Here is an 18,331-nt window from a genome sequence, read left to right on the forward strand (position 1 = left end):
CTCAAATTATGCCCCCAAGTATCTTCAAGGTGATTGGAAGAGCTAAGGACAAAAAACAAAATGATAATCAATCTTAGAGGAACGCACATGTGCAACTTTGGGCTTCTTTAGAGACATTTCTCTCACTTTAAAACCACAAGCCATAAAACCTAATAAAAGTATTTAGATTACTTTTTAGAGATTATTTATTTATCTATTCACGTGAGACACAGAGGTAGAGAAATAAGCAGAGGGAAAAGCAGGCCCCTTCTGTGAGCCCGATACAAGACTTCTCCCAGGACCCTGGGATCATGCCCTGAACCAATGGCAGATGGTCAATCACTGAGCCACCCAGGTGCCCTTAGATTAAATTCTGGTATTGCAAAGATACCTTAAATCATGTTATACTGAACCAGAGACTAAAAGAAGATACTTCCTTGTACTATTTTTTTTTAATTTATTTCCTCAACTTATGACATCCTACACGCGGGTTATTCTGACATGACACGTGTTCGCCCTCGAACGTGTTCATGCCGTAACTGGAAGCCTGTGCCTCCCACTCCTCTTCTCCCGTTTTGCACATCCCCCAACCCCTCCTCTCAGGCAAGCACCAGTTTGGTTGCTGTGTTTATGGGCCTTTTCTTGCATTGGGTTTGTTTGTTCATACATTTCTATTTTAGATTCTGGGAAGAAAACAAGAGGTAATGAAAAGGGAGGTTTGCTGGGGGTTGTGGTGACTGGGTGAAGGGCACTGAGGGGGGCACTTGAGATGAGCACTGGGTGATATGCTATATGTTGACAAATTGAACTCCAAAAAAAATCAATCAATTAATTAATAATAAATTTAAAAAATAAAATGAAACTGTATGATATGTGTCCTTCTCTGACTTATTTCACTTAGCGTAATACCCTCTCCCTCCATCCACACTGTTGCAAATGGCAAGATCGCACTCTTTCTTACGTGTAAACTCAAGTGTCCACTTTTCCCCTTAAGGGGACAAACTTACAAGAGTACGATTGCTAGAATATATAATATGTTTTGGCTTAAATACCCAGAAACTGCTAGATTAATCTTCAGAGTGGCTGTTTCAGTTTAGATTTCTACCCGGGTTGATGCTTGTTCACCGGGTTTAAATGTTATCGGTATTTGTTGTTTTAGTCATTCTACTAGGTGTGTAGTGGTGATTGGCCTATCTCCTACAGCATTTGTATTGATGAAATGTATATTGGAGTATTTTGCCCCCTTTCTGATTGCGTTTTCTTGGTTGTTTACCTATTGTTGAGTTTAGAGAATTCTTTACACACTCAGGATACATGTCCTTGTCACTGTGGGATGGGCAAATATTTTCTAAAGCCTGTTGCTTATAGTACATTTTTTTTTTTTTTTTGCTGGAGCATTTGATGAATCTATTTTAAATGGTCATTTTTTAGCGTTGATTCTGCAAACTCTTTGAATGACTTCTGTCCTAAGGTTTTCCTCCACATTTCCTTATAAAAAGTGATGCAGGGGATCCCTGGGTGACTCAGCGGTTTAGTGCCTGCCTATGGCCCAGGCATGATCCTGGGGTTCGAGGATCAAGTCCCATGTCAGGCTCCCAGCATGGAGCCTGCTTTTCCCTCTGCCTGTGTCTCTGCCTCTGTGTGTGTGTGTGTTTGTGAATAAATAAATAAAATCTTTTTAAAAATGTGATGTAATTTTGCTTGACTACCATATTTATGATCTATATGGAGTTTATTGTGTTGTGTCCTGAAAAACAATTTAGGTGAAACACAGTTCACATATAATATTAGTTTCAGATGTACTGCATGCGAATTCAAAACTCGTAAAGATGATGAAACTGACTTGACTTTTCCATAAGGTGTAAGGTTTGCATTCAGATGTAATGTTTTTCTCCAATCCCTCTATCTGAATTTGTTGAAAAGTCTGTTATTTTTTCCTTTAATCGCTTTCTCTGTAACACTTGGGTATATTTCTGTGAGCGTATTGTTAGATTTCCTCTTCTATCCATTGATGTGTAGGCCTATTTACCACAATAGCATATTCTACTACTTGGTGTAGCTTTACAGAAAAGTCTAAGCATAGGTTGCGTGAGTCCTCCAACTTCATCCTTCCTTTTCAGCATTGCTCTCTATCTAGTCTAGATCTTTGGCTTCCTCTATAAAGTGTAAGATAAACTTGTCTCGATGAGCCAAAGTCCCTGCTGACAATTCCACAGAAGACTACTTGTGTGGAATCTAAACAGCCATTTGATGAGGAAATAGCTCTACTATTTTGAGTCTTCCAGTCCACTGAACATGAGAGGACTCTCCTTTTCTTTGGGGCTTCATTGAATTCTTTCATCAGGATTTTGTTATTTTCAGCATACGCTCCTCGTTCGTGGTTTGATAGCCAGGTTCTTATGTCGTTTATCCTTTCAGACAAATGTGAAAGGTCCTGTGTTTGGTTGTCGATCTTAAGTGATAAATTATTGCATTCTAGTGATATTGCCCCGTCGGAAAATATGGCTTCTGCAGCCCGCGTATTCCTCAGTTGATTGACCCCCACACCAGTTGTTAAGTAATGAAACTTTTTAAAACATCTTCCTCTTCTTCAGCTGATGCAGATTTACACTGTTCCAAACCCACCTAACTCTGAGCAGGACTTGCCCTCAAGCTAAGCAGTTGCTTAATGAGAGCAAAGTTCCCCGTTGCATGATTGTAGGCATATGACAGGGGGTGGGCTCCAGCCCTCTCCTAGCTCCTCACGAGGTCTCATAGTGAAATTTGCAAGAATTGTGCAACCCCACTGTCTACTACAGCTATTATTGAAACCAAGGTCTAAACTTACATCCAAATAAACCATTTTAATGTCAGGAAGCCATACACAACAAAAACATACCATCTCTTAGTAAAAAGAAACAACAAGAGAGGTACCATTGAGGCGGTTGAACAGCATCGCACACGAAATTCTTTTTGTTTTAAAGAATTTATTTATATTCATGAGAGACACAGAGACAGAGGCAGAGACACAGGCAGAGGGAGAAGCAGGTTCCATGTAGGGAGTCCAATGTGGGACAAAATCCTGGGTCTCCGGGATCACGCCCTGGGCTGAAGGTGGCACTAAACCGCTGAGTCACCCGGGCTGCCCTGCACATGAATTTCTATCATCATATTCCAACTAGATCCCCTTGCTGCATATTCATACTTTAAAACTACCTTCCCGACCAACCTGAGAACACAACATTGTACGTTGCTTTCCATAGAAATAAAACATTTAGGCATTTGCCCAAGACTTTTACAGCATTGGTGTTTGAATATTATTGGCAGTTAGTTTAAGGATGCATATAGAATTCTGTCCCGATGCCCTCACTGACTTCAACCAAGCCCACTTGGTTGACATCATTTTGTTAAATGTTTTCTGTGATTATTCATTTCCAGACCATCCGTGGTGACAACCACCCGTTCCTTATTAATATTAGTCTCACACACATATCTTCATGAAAAAGTGAAAGAAACTAGGTAAAAAAAAACAAACAAACAGATTCTGGCTTTCATTTTTACCAGATTTCTGTAATTATGTATAATTTTTACACATAATATTCATGCATATGTATATATGCACATACACACACACGATGATATATAGGTATGTGTGGTATAGTTCACAGTTTTTTAAACACATTATTGCCCAGGCTTACCTTTCAACATGCCCATGAGGTTGAGGATTGATTGATCTACTTCACTCTCCAGCATTTCCAGACACAATCTTGTAACCAGAGTCAGAACTCCAAATGCATACACTGTTTTATTCAAGAAGCACAAATGAAACATTGCCCTTGACATGTTTGTGACTTCCAACAGAAGCCATGATAATCTTCTTTACTGATGCTTTCGACATGTGTAAACTACAGCCCATTTGGAGGCTATGCCTCTGTACGTAAAAACACTATTTATTGTTTAAATATTGTTTATATCTAATTTTATGTTCCTGGGCCTGGAGTAGCTCTCTGAACTCTGGCTCAACCATCAGAACAAGGTTTGCATCCAGACTGCTAATCTCTTCAATGCTGAACACCTGTGTGTCACAGATAGCTGATCAACGAGTTTGCCTATTGCAGTCGGAATGGCCATTCCTTACACATCGCAGTGTCCACTGCTCTGGGAAGCTGAATGGAACGGCACATCTTAGATCTCAAGTACGAGGTTAGCAGCCTCCCAACTGAGCCCTCAGTCTGACTGTTTCTGCAAGTATCACATCGACTTCATGACCCTAGGCATTGACCAGGTCTCAGCTGCTGCCCCACCTTGGATGACTGACAATCTTATTGTAAAGAAATCTCAGTTCTTCTCATCAGGATCATAGGTGATGGTGTTGTGAGAGTCGGCATTTCCCCTGGATTATGACTCATGTTGTGCAGGACAGTCTCAGTATAAATCTCAGTGATGGGCACCTATGCCCGTCCCTTGAGGTGGATTAGATGCATCTAGGGAACATTTTCTTGACCAGATTGCCTCATCCCTTTAATATATCCATCAGAATTTCCTCTTTCTCGATGCTTTAGATCTCTTTCTCCCTCTCTTCATGACACCTCTAGAGCACTTTAGTCCTAATGTAAACTGTCCCTGATGGGATATTGATCCTATCATGGCCATACCTTCCTGGATAGTTATATTGAAAGTGGATATTTGGGTATTTATAAATAAGTGACTATCTGCACAAAAACACAGATACAGAACACATGTTTAGTCAACTTATTTAATCACATGAAATCCAGTAACACCAAACAGGATCTGAATGATAGCGAGAGAGATGAAATGGCAAAAGGAAACATGTTTATGAAGAAAGAGAGATGATGCCGAGTAGAAATAAGGAGTGCTTTCTTCCTACTGTTGATCTGATTCCATGAGGAAGACGACACGTGACACAGCTAGAGGGAAGGAAACAGGACAGAAGGTTCAAGTGAGTTGACCGTATAATAGCCTACGACAGTGGGCCTCAAGGTGTATAATGTCAAGGGTTCAAGTTAACCCAGCACACACGGTCCGAGGAAACTTCAGACGCTCCATCCCTACAATATAGGAAGAACCACGAGAATTTTTTTGTGGATGTACATTGGATGGGACCTTTCATGATGAAGTTCCCTGCCAGGAACTGGATAATTTCAGAATGCATGCTCATGGAGATGGCCCATCAAAAATGATTTTACAGGACTCTTGATGGACTGACACTCTGCTCTTCCAATTCCAAAAGCTCTGTGGCTTCAAGATGTTATATGTCGCCTGGAAGCTAATGTCCCCAATTGCTCTTGTATCCTCCATTGCTTCCCAAGAGCAGAGACACAGGGCGGCCTTTGGGGCTATACCATCATCGTGGTTTGTGGCTCACCTGACTTTAGAAAGTTCAAAAATCACCTTGTAAGGAAATCACCTTCTGCAGGAGAATATGCCTTAAAGGCATGTGGTACACCGCATGGGTAGAGGCTCTCCAACTTTTTTCGGTCATCCCTGCCAACTTCTGTCTCCACTGCTTGTCTCTGAATGACTATCATTGGCATGACCCTGCATGATGCTGCATTGACCCCGTAACTGCTTTTTAACATCTATCACGCCATCTGATATGCAACCTCAACAGACTCAAGGTAAACAGAATGAGCTCTTGTAACGGAAAATGTTCTCTACGGAAAACGATTGGGTTAGTTGACATAGCAGTACTCACGAAAGGTCATTGTTACTTACAATATTTAGGGGGAGTTGGTGTTACTGTTGTTATTCATGGTTGGGACAGTTGTCTGGGAACAAAACAAATACAAAAGGTGAAAAAAGGAAGAACCAATCACGACCATTTCCCAAAGTTTGTAAGAATTTCTTCTATTTTTTAATTTAAATTTTTTCAAAAATATTTTAGAGAGAGAGCAAGGAGGAAGAGGATGAGAGGGTGAGGCAGAAGTATGACATCCGATGCAGAGCTCCAACCACAACCCAGAAGTGATGACCTGAGCCATAATCAAGAATCCGAAGCTTCACCACCCAAGCCACCCAGGTGCCCCATGATTTCTTCTTTTCAATAGTAGGTTTTATACAAGATCATTCATGAAAGAGAAAGGTGAAATTGAGTTTTTTTTTTTCCTGAGCAGAGCTATGTATCGAGTGAAGGATAGATTCAAGAAAATATATATCGGGAGTCACATTACCAGTATCGCCTAAGTATATAATATTTTCTTCTGGAATACCCTTTTCTCTACTCAGCTTCTTGAACTTTGCAATGTCCTCCTCATTAACATGAGCTCCTCTGCCTGGAAATCAGCATGCATAAAGTGGAAAATGCCCATTAGAAACCCCAAGAATTTCTAAATACAGAAGGAGAATCACTTATGGGGAAATCTAGTCCTTCATGGAGTCTCAAACAATGACCATATATTGCCCTTGTGGCAATGTCAGCTGCCTGACTTGGTGGGTAAGAGCCGTGAAACCCTGTCCAACTGCACAGCCGTGCACTGTCCAGCATCAGCAGCAGGACTCCAGGGACGCAGTAGGAACTCCATGAATCTTGGACCCAATCCAGCAAGAAATCCAATCGACTGCACCTCGGCCTGTGCCTCAGAATCTAGATCTGACATGCACGTTGCTTCTGGACCCAAAGCAATTGGAAGGACCGTTCTCACCCTCTAGACCAATAGCAGCCGTGTCTCCCATGGTAATGGGATGTAATGGTAATGTCTCCCGTATGGGAGACAGCTTCGTTGGTTTGTTTGTTTTTTCATTAAAACCACAGTTCTAAGATGCCTATTTCCCAATTGACACCTACTGTCCCAGAGGCCACGGCACCCATCTCAGTGAGTGTGTAGTCAAGACTTGAAATTTGTTGACCTGTTAGGAAACTATTTCTAATAAACTCAATTTCTTTTAATTTTCAATTTTAATAATTGTGACTTGTTGTTAAATGTCTGGTGATTTAAGAGCTCCCACAGCTACCAGCCCTTGTTTCCACATTTGTGTTTTAGAATAATTGCAGGATCCTTGACGTAGGGCACCTTGAGACTTAGGTTTTTTGCAGATTAATTAGTAATGTGCATATGTACTGACTTTCTCAATGAAAATGCCAACAGTGGATGTGTTGTATGGCCACGACAATTGTCAGCCGTAATACATACCCATCAAAAAAGCCACTTTTGTGATTTTCCCTTTGCTATCCACATTGACATCATAGCCTATGTGGGCATTTGGGGTCATATCAATAATTCGGAAATAATTGCCACCATTATCTGTAAGAGACAAAAATATATATGTATAGTCTAGACAAAATTTATATATTGCATTGGTTAATTTATTGAGATTGGCTTTCCCAAGGTGTAGTTAGCATACTGTCACCACATTCTTGTATTGGTGTCTACGTCCCCTCAACAGCTCAGTGAACGTGACAATCATATCAAGGAGCATAGGGGGCACATTGCCTTCGTGCAATTAAATATTTCACACGTGCACTAAGCCATTTCACACCTCCCCGTGTTGCTAAAATGTTTTCTAGTTACAATGTGAGACAACTCTCTCTAGTTATATTATCTGGTTACAATGCCTAGTTCCCCAAGACCTGTTTCTCTCCCTTAAATTCGCCATGTCCAAATCTAGGTTAAAAAGGGTTACAAAGTGGAGAAAATTAAACAAGAGAACATTGATGATTCAGGCAAATGGAAAGGTCATGTGAGAGTAAAGAAAGTGACAATGTTATTTAAAAAGACACTGGTAATAAAACGCTTGTACTTACATTCACCCTTGATAAGATTGTCTCGTCCTATTGATGCCCCAACAGAGTTTTCAACGCACTCTCCGTCAACCCTTAAAAACAAAAAATCTTCAAGTGGATGGATGAAAACCAACTTTGTTCCGTGGTTAACATTTTCTTTGTTTCAATCCTACAAGGCCCTGCATGAGGCATCACCGAGTGCCTATACACAGTGTGATATTGGAAAGAAAAGAAACAGGTTTTCCAGGATCAAATATCACCTCACAAGGATGTCTTTGTCTACCTACTGGTCTGATATAGAGACGCATACAGGAATAGATGAATATATGTGATACACATTTGTTATATATGGAAACTTTTTGTACATTACATACAGCAATTATATATATGTCACATACATAAGAAACCTTTTTTAATGTCTCTGTGAGTATATATGACGAAAACGTATATTGGAAAAATCGAAGAATGCATACAGGACAAATAATAAAAGAGGAAACAATCCAACTAAAATGCGGCAATTTCTTGAGCAGATATGTCACAGAAGATGGCCACAGGAAACCGTGGTTCGAGCAAGTGTCCTTAGGGACCTGCAAAGTAAAACCACAGTGACATCCTATTTCCCTTTCACAGCACTGGATAAAATCACAGACAATGTCAATAGGAGGGTTGAGAAAGACCATGTTGCCATTGAATATCTGCTTTATTACGGGCGATAATCCAAAAGGCGCTGTCAGTTAGCAAACAGTTTAAGTTTCCTGTGGTTAAGGTGCCCCTGTACTGTGATGCAGCAGTTGCACACAACCCAAGAGAACTGCATTCCGCGTCAACCCAAACATTCCCGCACAGCTATTCCTATCAGACTGATTCAAAATAACCCCAAAGTGGAAAAATTATCCACTTGCACACTGTTATTTGTACGAAGTACAAGTACTTTCACTTGGTACCCACGGACACACTGTTACTGTACGGAGTACTTTCACTTGGCAATGGCAAAAATTACCGTGTATGGGGAGCTGAGGCGAAAAATATTAAAAACCCCATGGGCAGCAAAGAGAGCAGGAGGAAAGAAAAAGCAGGGTGTGTGCTTCCTCTGTGTGAAGTTCTGGAGCAGCGGGCAAAAAGCACGTCAGGTGTTCTCTGCATGGCCGCATGGGTGGACAGTTAATGCAGTGGGAAGAAGGAGGCTTTAAGCGCAAATAGAAATGTTTCACGTGTTGCCTCAAAACGTCGGTACGTGCCCACATATGTGAGAAATGAGTGAACTATCCTTCACGTGCAAGCCCGGAATCATGTGTACACTGCGCTTCAGGAAGCCTTGCAGAAGCAGAGGCTACACGCAGTCACAAAATGCAGACGGACACAAAAACTGTAAACAGGACCAAAAAGATGATAAGGTGTTTGTTAAATAAATAAATAAATACATAAATACATAAATAAATACATAAATAAATCCTAACAGATTTATCTTTTGGAATAGGGTCTGTTTAATTTGATTATCTGCATATATGACCTATAACCAACCGTGTTGTATATTGTAGACAATCCTTTATGTATCTGTTGAGACAGGATGTGTGCGTGATTTGATTTTCTGCATATGTGACATAGACACCCAGGGTCCTATGTATTATCATAATCAATTCGACAACCACCTAACATTGCACACGTTATTATACTCATTATGTATCATATACAGCAGATTCTTCCATCACTAACTTTGGGAAGCCTTCGAGTATTATTAATGGAATGCAGGCTCTACTGCAGGCGTGTATATAATTATTACAGATTGTTAAACAAAATTACATGTCTTATACGTCATCAGTTACATGTGTACTTTTATAACTGCATCCCTCCAAACATAACCCTCTTATTGTAATGTCTTAATGCTCATCCTTTTCGGTTTTTCATTCCTCACAGTCTGTCTCTACTGTGTGTGACATCTTGGAGCCCACTTACAGCTTTACAACTGCGATCCTCAGACACGGACTTCATTCCGTTCCTTCTAAGGCATGGTTTTTGATATATATCATTAGAAACATCATCCTCCCTTTTATTCCCGTGTCTCCCCCAACCTGACAGACGAATAACTTTCTCTCCTTATTTTCAAGCCTTTCCTGGCATCAGTCCTCCAGCCAGTAGGTTTGCCCAGGCATGCAATACTTCCTTCACATCTTGTTTTCTGCTTGAGTCCCCCTCCGCCTTGCAAACTTTCCTGTTTCTCTATACTGCCTCCTTTTTGAACTCCTAAGCTAGCACCGGTCAGCAGCGCAGTTCTATCAGGATTGAAAGGACAGCAAACAGTAAAAAGTAAGACTTAACTCTCCACCTCCAAGGTAAATACAGGTTTTAATCTTATGGGCGGTGGATCTGTTTGCAAGATGTGGTGGTTCTGGACGCTCTCCATTTCTTTGAATTAAGTGATCCCTCTTGCTTCATTGTATACTTCTCGGGACCTTCTGAGGAAACTTAAACGTTGGGATGAAATGATTGGTATTTGCAGATGGAGTCGTCAAAGTATGTGCTTACGGTTACCTCCAATGTACCAGTAACTTTCAAGGATGTGTGTCCATGTCTGAGACAGAGTCACAGAGAGAAATGTGTGCAGGTGCTCAAATTTTCTCGTTGATTTCAGGCCCTTTCCATTGATCTGGGTGCCAACGTCTGTCCCCTTGCTCCTTTGTTTGAACATCCCAGTCCACCTTCAGAAGCACCCTACACCTGCCCTGTGCCAGTGTTCTTTGAACTCACCGCATGCAGTCGTTGGCCTTTTTTGGCTGCTCTCATTCCACCCCGTCTTCACTCTCATGTATAGTGTTGAGACTAGTTTACAGATCTCTATCGGGCTCTGTTTTGACCAATGAAGCTCAACAAGAACAAAGAAGTTTCCTCATCTTCTCTTAGTTTTCTGAGTTCTTAATACATGCCTACAGTAGAGTGGTCTCTTAATGAATAACTTGAAGCAACAAAGGCTCTGGTGAATTTAGCAATGTAATAATGATTAAAAATTACTACTTGTGAGTTTTTAGGGTAGACTGTTAAAGCCAAAGTCAGGAACCCTATGGTCACAGAAGCATGAGAACCATGTCTTTAAACAACAAGGTGTACTAACTTGATAAAGAACTCAGACCATCACACCCTTTCACTCCTGACATTTCACTGCAAACCTGGAATCAGATGCCCCCTGAGGGCCAAGCATTGACAGGCAATTTTAGTCTATGTTATTTTTACTTACTTGACATAAAAATTGAATGACATTTTGAGTCTTGGTATGTCCACATTGATACCTCTCATATAAATCCTAAACGGGCCATTCTCGCCAATCTTGTCAAGGTTGTTGGATGATACGTACAACGTCTTCCATGGTCCTGAAACCTAAAAGCAAAGTTCCCATCAGTAACTTTCCTCAGTTTCTTTTCATTTTCTCCAACATCGGCCATCATGGCTCTCCTTTCTCTTTTGCATCAGCACAGAGTATCTTTACTGAACAACACACAATTTATATAATACTGGGAAAACCCAAGCCAATAGCAAAACCACAAATCGACGTATTCCTAAAATAGCATAACCATGCTTATCGACTGCAAGGCCTCCACCCCAACAGCTCATTGGCTGATGCACATTCTCTCTTATACTACAGGAGAAATGTAGAAATGTGCAATTACTAGACCACAGGGAACACATCCAGTAGAAATATGTAAAGACACGATTAACAGAGGCATTCTGAGTTTCAAGTAGACGGCTAACGTTGGAGTACATACATTTGGATATACATATAAACTCCCCTCCCCACAGAAACCAGACACACGTACACACACATAAAGACCACCTTATCAGCTCAGCGTGTTCACAATACCTGTGTCAGTACATTAGGAAGGGGTAGCTGGGCATCAGAAGCCAAAACGAGTGCAAGACACAACAGTAGGATCTTCATGTCTCCAGCGCCTCTCGATTCCTCCTCCGCAGAAGCTCAGAGTTGGGTTACCTGTTGACGAGATTCTCAGTTTTCATCACTTTATATACTATATGTCTATGGATGTGGCAATGTTTGACTTCTTGTCATTCTTCACACGAGATCATTGTGCAACCCTGAATATAAACATCCTGGCTGGCCGCGATGTATCCCAAGGATGTCTCAGACCCGGGACATATTGTACCTCTTTCCTGTATCTCTAGAAACGACATTTAGAAGCTCGTCCGCCTCTAGTCTTGTTTGGCTCAAGCCTGCATATCTCCTGTCACGTGGATACATTTCTCAGTCAGTCTTGGAAAAACCAAACATCACCGTCACTTTTTCTTGAATGAGTTTCAGGGAGATGACCTTCCTGCCCCAGCACAACGTCTCCCTATTACTTGGGGAAAGATGGGGAGACCTACATGTGGGCATTGGCACGTGGAAACACATAAATGCAAATGCAAAGATGCAAATATGCAGACATCTGGTCGCCCTGTCTTTCCAAGTCACTGAAGTCGTGAGCTGGGGGTGACACCACCATGGTGTTTTTTTAGTGACCAAGGTGTGCAGTATCCTGAGCATGTCTGTCCCTCTGAACTTATAATGAACATCAGGTAATTATGTATCTATGGAAAGCACGTAGGAAAGTGCTTAGTTTGGAGAAATGAGGTCTTACCTTGTCCTTAACACCTTTTAATAAAACCAGGGAATCGGTCGATAAAACACGAGTCTTTTAGGAAACTCTTACCATGGTCAGTTTAGTCAACATTGAACGAACTTGCCCCTCATCCTTACAGGTTATTGAAATGAAATAAGAAAAAAAATCAAATAAGATAAGAAAACAACATGGATCTTGCAATCCTCTGCTCACATTTGGTCATTTATGGAATATGATGAGTGGGCTGTGGGGTAAGAATTGGTCAGTCATGGAATAGGATATTTTTAAAAGTAGATTCTAGCTCAAATTATGCCCCCAAGTATCTTCAAGGTGATTGGAAGAGCTAAGGACAAAAAACAAAATGATAATCAATCTTAGAGGAACGCACATGTGCAACTTTGGGCTTCTTTAGAGACATTTCTCTCACTTTAAAACCACAAGCCATAAAACCTAATAAAAGTATTTAGATTACTTTTTAGAGATTATTTATTTATCTATTCACGTGAGACACAGAGGTAGAGAAATAAGCAGAGGGAAAAGCAGGCCCCTTCTGTGAGCCCGATACAAGACTTCTCCCAGGACCCTGGGATCATGCCCTGAACCAATGGCAGATGGTCAATCACTGAGCCACCCAGGTGCCCTTAGATTAAATTCTGGTATTGCAAAGATACCTTAAATCATGTTATACTGAACCAGAGACTAAAAGAAGATACTTCCTTGTACTATTTTTTTTAAATTTATTTCCTCAACTTATGAAATCCTACACGTGGGTTATTCTGACATGACACGTGTTTGCCCTCGAACGTGTTCATGCCGTAACTGGAAGCCTGTGCCTCCCACTCCTCTTCTCCCGTTTTGCACATCCCCCAACCCCTCCTCTCAGGCAACCACCAGTTTGGTTGCTGTGTTTATGGGCCTTTTCTTGCTTTGGGTTTGTTTGTTCATACATTTCTATTTTAGATTCTGGGAAGAAAACAAGAGGTAATGAAAAGGGAGGTTTGCTGGGGGTTGTGGTGACTGGGTGAAGGGCACTGAGGGGGGCACTTGAGATGAGCACTGGGTGATATGCTATATGTTGACAAATTGAACTCCAAAAAAAATCAATCAATTAATTAATAATAAATTTAAAAAATAAAATGAAACTGTATGATATGTGTCCTTCTCTGACTTATTTCACTTAGCGTAATACCCTCTCCCTCCATCCACACTGTTGCAAATGGCAAGATCGCACTCTTTCTTACGTGTAAACTCAAGTGTCCACTTTTCCCCTTAAGGGGACAAACTTACAAGAGTACGATTGCTAGAATATATAATATGTTTTGGCTTAAATACCCAGAAACTGCTAGATTAATCTTCAGAGTGGCTGTTTCAGTTTAGATTTCTACCCGGGTTGATGCTTGTTCACCGGGTTTAAATGTTATCGGTATTTGTTGTTTTAGTCATTCTACTAGGTGTGTAGTGGTGATTGGCCTATCTCCTACAGCATTTGTATTGATGAAATGTATATTGGAGTATTTTGCCCCCTTTCTGATTGCGTTTTCTTGGTTGTTTACCTATTGTTGAGTTTAGAGAATTCTTTACACACTCAGGATACATGTCCTTGTCACTGTGGGATGGGCAAATATTTTCTAAAGCCTGTTGCTTATAGTACATTTTTTTTTTTTTTTTGCTGGAGCATTTGATGAATCTATTTTAAATGGTCATTTTTTAGCGTTGATTCTGCAAACTCTTTGAATGACTTCTGTCCTAAGGTTTTCCTCCACATTTCCTTATAAAAAGTGATGCAGGGGATCCCTGGGTGACTCAGCGGTTTAGTGCCTGCCTATGGCCCAGGCATGATCCTGGGGTTCGAGGATCAAGTCCCATGTCAGGCTCCCAGCATGGAGCCTGCTTTTCCCTCTGCCTGTGTCTCTGCCTCTGTGTGTGTGTGTGTTTGTGAATAAATAAATAAAATCTTTTTAAAAATGTGATGTAATTTTGCTTGACTACCATATTTATGATCTATATGGAGTTTATTGTGTTGTGTCCTGAAAAACAATTTAGGTGAAACACAGTTCACATATAATATTAGTTTCAGATGTACTGCATGCGAATTCAAAACTCGTAAAGATGATGAAACTGACTTGACTTTTCCATAAGGTGTAAGGTTTGCATTCAGATGTAATGTTTTTCTCCAATCCCTCTATCTGAATTTGTTGAAAAGTCTGTTATTTTTTCCTTTAATCGCTTTCTCTGTAACACTTGGGTATATTTCTGTGAGCGTATTGTTAGATTTCCTCTTCTATCCATTGATGTGTAGGCCTATTTACCACAATAGCATATTCTACTACTTGGTGTAGCTTTACAGAAAAGTCTAAGCATAGGTTGCGTGAGTCCTCCAACTTCATCCTTCCTTTTCAGCATTGCTCTCTATCTAGTCTAGATCTTTGGCTTCCTCTATAAAGTGTAAGATAAACTTGTCTCGATGAGCCAAAGTCCCTGCTGACAATTCCACAGAAGACTACTTGTGTGGAATCTAAACAGCCATTTGATGAGGAAATAGCTCTACTATTTTGAGTCTTCCAGTCCACTGAACATGAGAGGACTCTCCTTTTCTTTGGGGCTTCATTGAATTCTTTCATCAGGATTTTGTTATTTTCAGCATACGCTCCTCGTTCGTGGTTTGATAGCCAGGTTCTTATGTCGTTTATCCTTTCAGACAAATGTGAAAGGTCCTGTGTTTGGTTGTCGATCTTAAGTGATAAATTATTGCATTCTAGTGATATTGCCCCGTCGGAAAATATGGCTTCTGCAGCCCGCGTATTCCTCAGTTGATTGACCCCCACACCAGTTGTTAAGTAATGAAACTTTTTAAAACATCTTCCTCTTCTTCAGCTGATGCAGATTTACACTGTTCCAAACCCACCTAACTCTGAGCAGGACTTGCCCTCAAGCTAAGCAGTTGCTTAATGAGAGCAAAGTTCCCCGTTGCATGATTGTAGGCATATGACAGGGGGTGGGCTCCAGCCCTCTCCTAGCTCCTCACGAGGTCTCATAGTGAAATTTGCAAGAATTGTGCAACCCCACTGTCTACTACAGCTATTATTGAAACCAAGGTCTAAACTTACATCCAAATAAACCATTTTAATGTCAGGAAGCCATACACAACAAAAACATACCATCTCTTAGTAAAAAGAAACAACAAGAGAGGTACCATTGAGGCGGTTGAACAGCATCGCACACGAAATTCTTTTTGTTTTAAAGAATTTATTTATATTCATGAGAGACACAGAGACAGAGGCAGAGACACAGGCAGAGGGAGAAGCAGGTTCCATGTAGGGAGTCCAATGTGGGACAAAATCCTGGGTCTCCGGGATCACGCCCTGGGCTGAAGGTGGCACTAAACCGCTGAGTCACCCGGGCTGCCCTGCACATGAATTTCTATCATCATATTCCAACTAGATCCCCTTGCTGCATATTCATACTTTAAAACTACCTTCCCGACCAACCTGAGAACACAACATTGTACGTTGCTTTCCATAGAAATAAAACATTTAGGCATTTGCCCAAGACTTTTACAGCATTGGTGTTTGAATATTATTGGCAGTTAGTTTAAGGATGCATATAGAATTCTGTCCCGATGCCCTCACTGACTTCAACCAAGCCCACTTGGTTGACATCATTTTGTTAAATGTTTTCTGTGATTATTCATTTCCAGACCATCCGTGGTGACAACCACCCGTTCCTTATTAATATTAGTCTCACACACATATCTTCATGAAAAAGTGAAAGAAACTAGGTAAAAAAAAACAAACAAACAGATTCTGGCTTTCATTTTTACCAGATTTCTGTAATTATGTATAATTTTTACACATAATATTCATGCATATGTATATATGCACATACACACACACGATGATATATAGGTATGTGTGGTATAGTTCACAGTTTTTTAAACACATTATTGCCCAGGCTTACCTTTCAACATGCCCATGAGGTTGAGGATTGATTGATCTACTTCACTCTCCAGCATTTCCAGACACAATCTTGTAACCAGAGTCAGAACTCCAAATGCATACACTGTTTTATTCAAGAAGCACAAATGAAACATTGCCCTTGACATGTTTGTGACTTCCAACAGAAGCCATGATAATCTTCTTTACTGATGCTTTCGACATGTGTAAACTACAGCCCATTTGGAGGCTATGCCTCTGTACGTAAAAACACTATTTATTGTTTAAATATTGTTTATATCTAATTTTATGTTCCTGGGCCTGGAGTAGCTCTCTGAACTCTGGCTCAACCATCAGAACAAGGTTTGCATCCAGACTGCTAATCTCTTCAATGCTGAACACCTGTGTGTCACAGATAGCTGATCAACGAGTTTGCCTATTGCAGTCGGAATGGCCATTCCTTACACATCGCAGTGTCCACTGCTCTGGGAAGCTGAATGGAACGGCACATCTTAGATCTCAAGTACGAGGTTAGCAGCCTCCCAACTGAGCCCTCAGTCTGACTGTTTCTGCAAGTATCACATCGACTTCATGACCCTAGGCATTGACCAGGTCTCAGCTGCTGCCCCACCTTGGATGACTGACAATCTTATTGTAAAGAAATCTCAGTTCTTCTCATCAGGATCATAGGTGATGGTGTTGTGAGAGTCGGCATTTCCCCTGGATTATGACTCATGTTGTGCAGGACAGTCTCAGTATAAATCTCAGTGATGGGCACCTATGCCCGTCCCTTGAGGTGGATTAGATGCATCTAGGGAACATTTTCTTGACCAGATTGCCTCATCCCTTTAATATATCCATCAGAATTTCCTCTTTCTCGATGCTTTAGATCTCTTTCTCCCTCTCTTCATGACACCTCTAGAGCACTTTAGTCCTAATGTAAACTGTCCCTGATGGGATATTGATCCTATCATGGCCATACCTTCCTGGATAGTTATATTGAAAGTGGATATTTGGGTATTTATAAATAAGTGACTATCTGCACAAAAACACAGATACAGAACACATGTTTAGTCAACTTATTTAATCACATGAAATCCAGTAACACCAAACAGGATCTGAATGATAGCGAGAGAGATGAAATGGCAAAAGGAAACATGTTTATGAAGAAAGAGAGATGATGCCGAGTAGAAATAAGGAGTGCTTTCTTCCTACTGTTGATCTGATTCCATGAGGAAGACGACACGTGACACAGCTAGAGGGAAGGAAACAGGACAGAAGGTTCAAGTGAGTTGACCGTATAATAGCCTACGACAGTGGGCCTCAAGGTGTATAATGTCAAGGGTTCAAGTTAACCCAGCACACACGGTCCGAGGAAACTTCAGACGCTCCATCCCTACAATATAGGAAGAACCACGAGAATTTTTTTGTGGATGTACATTGGATGGGACCTTTCATGATGAAGTTCCCTGCCAGGAACTGGATAATTTCAGAATGCATGCTCATGGAGATGGCCCATCAAAAATGATTTTACAGGACTCTTGATGGACTGACACTCTGCTCTTCCAATTCCAAAAGCTCTGTGGCTTCAAGATGTTATATGTCGCCTGGAAGCTAATGTCCCCAATTGCTCTTGTATCCTCCATTGCTTCCCAAGAGCAGAGACACAGGGCGGCCTTTGGGGCTATACCATCATCGTGGTTTGTGGCTCACCTGACTTTAGAAAGTTCAAAAATCACCTTGTAAGGAAATCACCTTCTGCAGGAGAATATGCCTTAAAGGCATGTGGTACACCGCATGGGTAGAGGCTCTCCAACTTTTTTCGGTCATCCCTGCCAACTTCTGTCTCCACTGCTTGTCTCTGAATGACTATCATTGGCATGACCCTGCATGATGCTGCATTGACCCCGTAACTGCTTTTTAACATCTATCACGCCATCTGATATGCAACCTCAACAGACTCAAGGTAAACAGAATGAGCTCTTGTAACGGAAAATGTTCTCTACGGAAAACGATTGGGTTAGTTGACATAGCAGTACTCACGAAAGGTCATTGTTACTTACAATATTTAGGGGGAGTTGGTGTTACTGTTG

General features: G+C 41.0%; 1 protein-coding gene across 1 annotated transcript; it reads right to left on the reverse strand.

Annotated features, from left to right (window-relative positions):
- Nucleotides 1–5,724: 5,724 nt before the first annotated feature.
- On the reverse strand, nucleotides 5,725–11,627 carry LOC140628122 (odorant-binding protein-like). The gene is made up of 6 exons (XM_072817096.1): nucleotides 11,550–11,627; nucleotides 10,929–11,068; nucleotides 7,721–7,791; nucleotides 7,110–7,220; nucleotides 6,150–6,251; nucleotides 5,725–5,747 (listed from the first exon to the last, which is right to left on the reverse strand). The coding sequence occupies exons 1-6, from the start codon at nucleotides 11,625–11,627 to the stop codon at nucleotides 5,725–5,727; spliced, it is 525 nt and encodes a 174-aa protein (XP_072673197.1).
- Between the last annotated feature and the right edge of the window lie 6,704 nt (nucleotides 11,628–18,331).

The sequence above is a fragment of the Canis lupus genome, chromosome X, assembly GCF_048164855.1.
Source record: "Canis lupus baileyi chromosome X, mCanLup2.hap1, whole genome shotgun sequence".
Taxonomy (NCBI): Eukaryota; Metazoa; Chordata; class Mammalia; order Carnivora; family Canidae; genus Canis; species Canis lupus.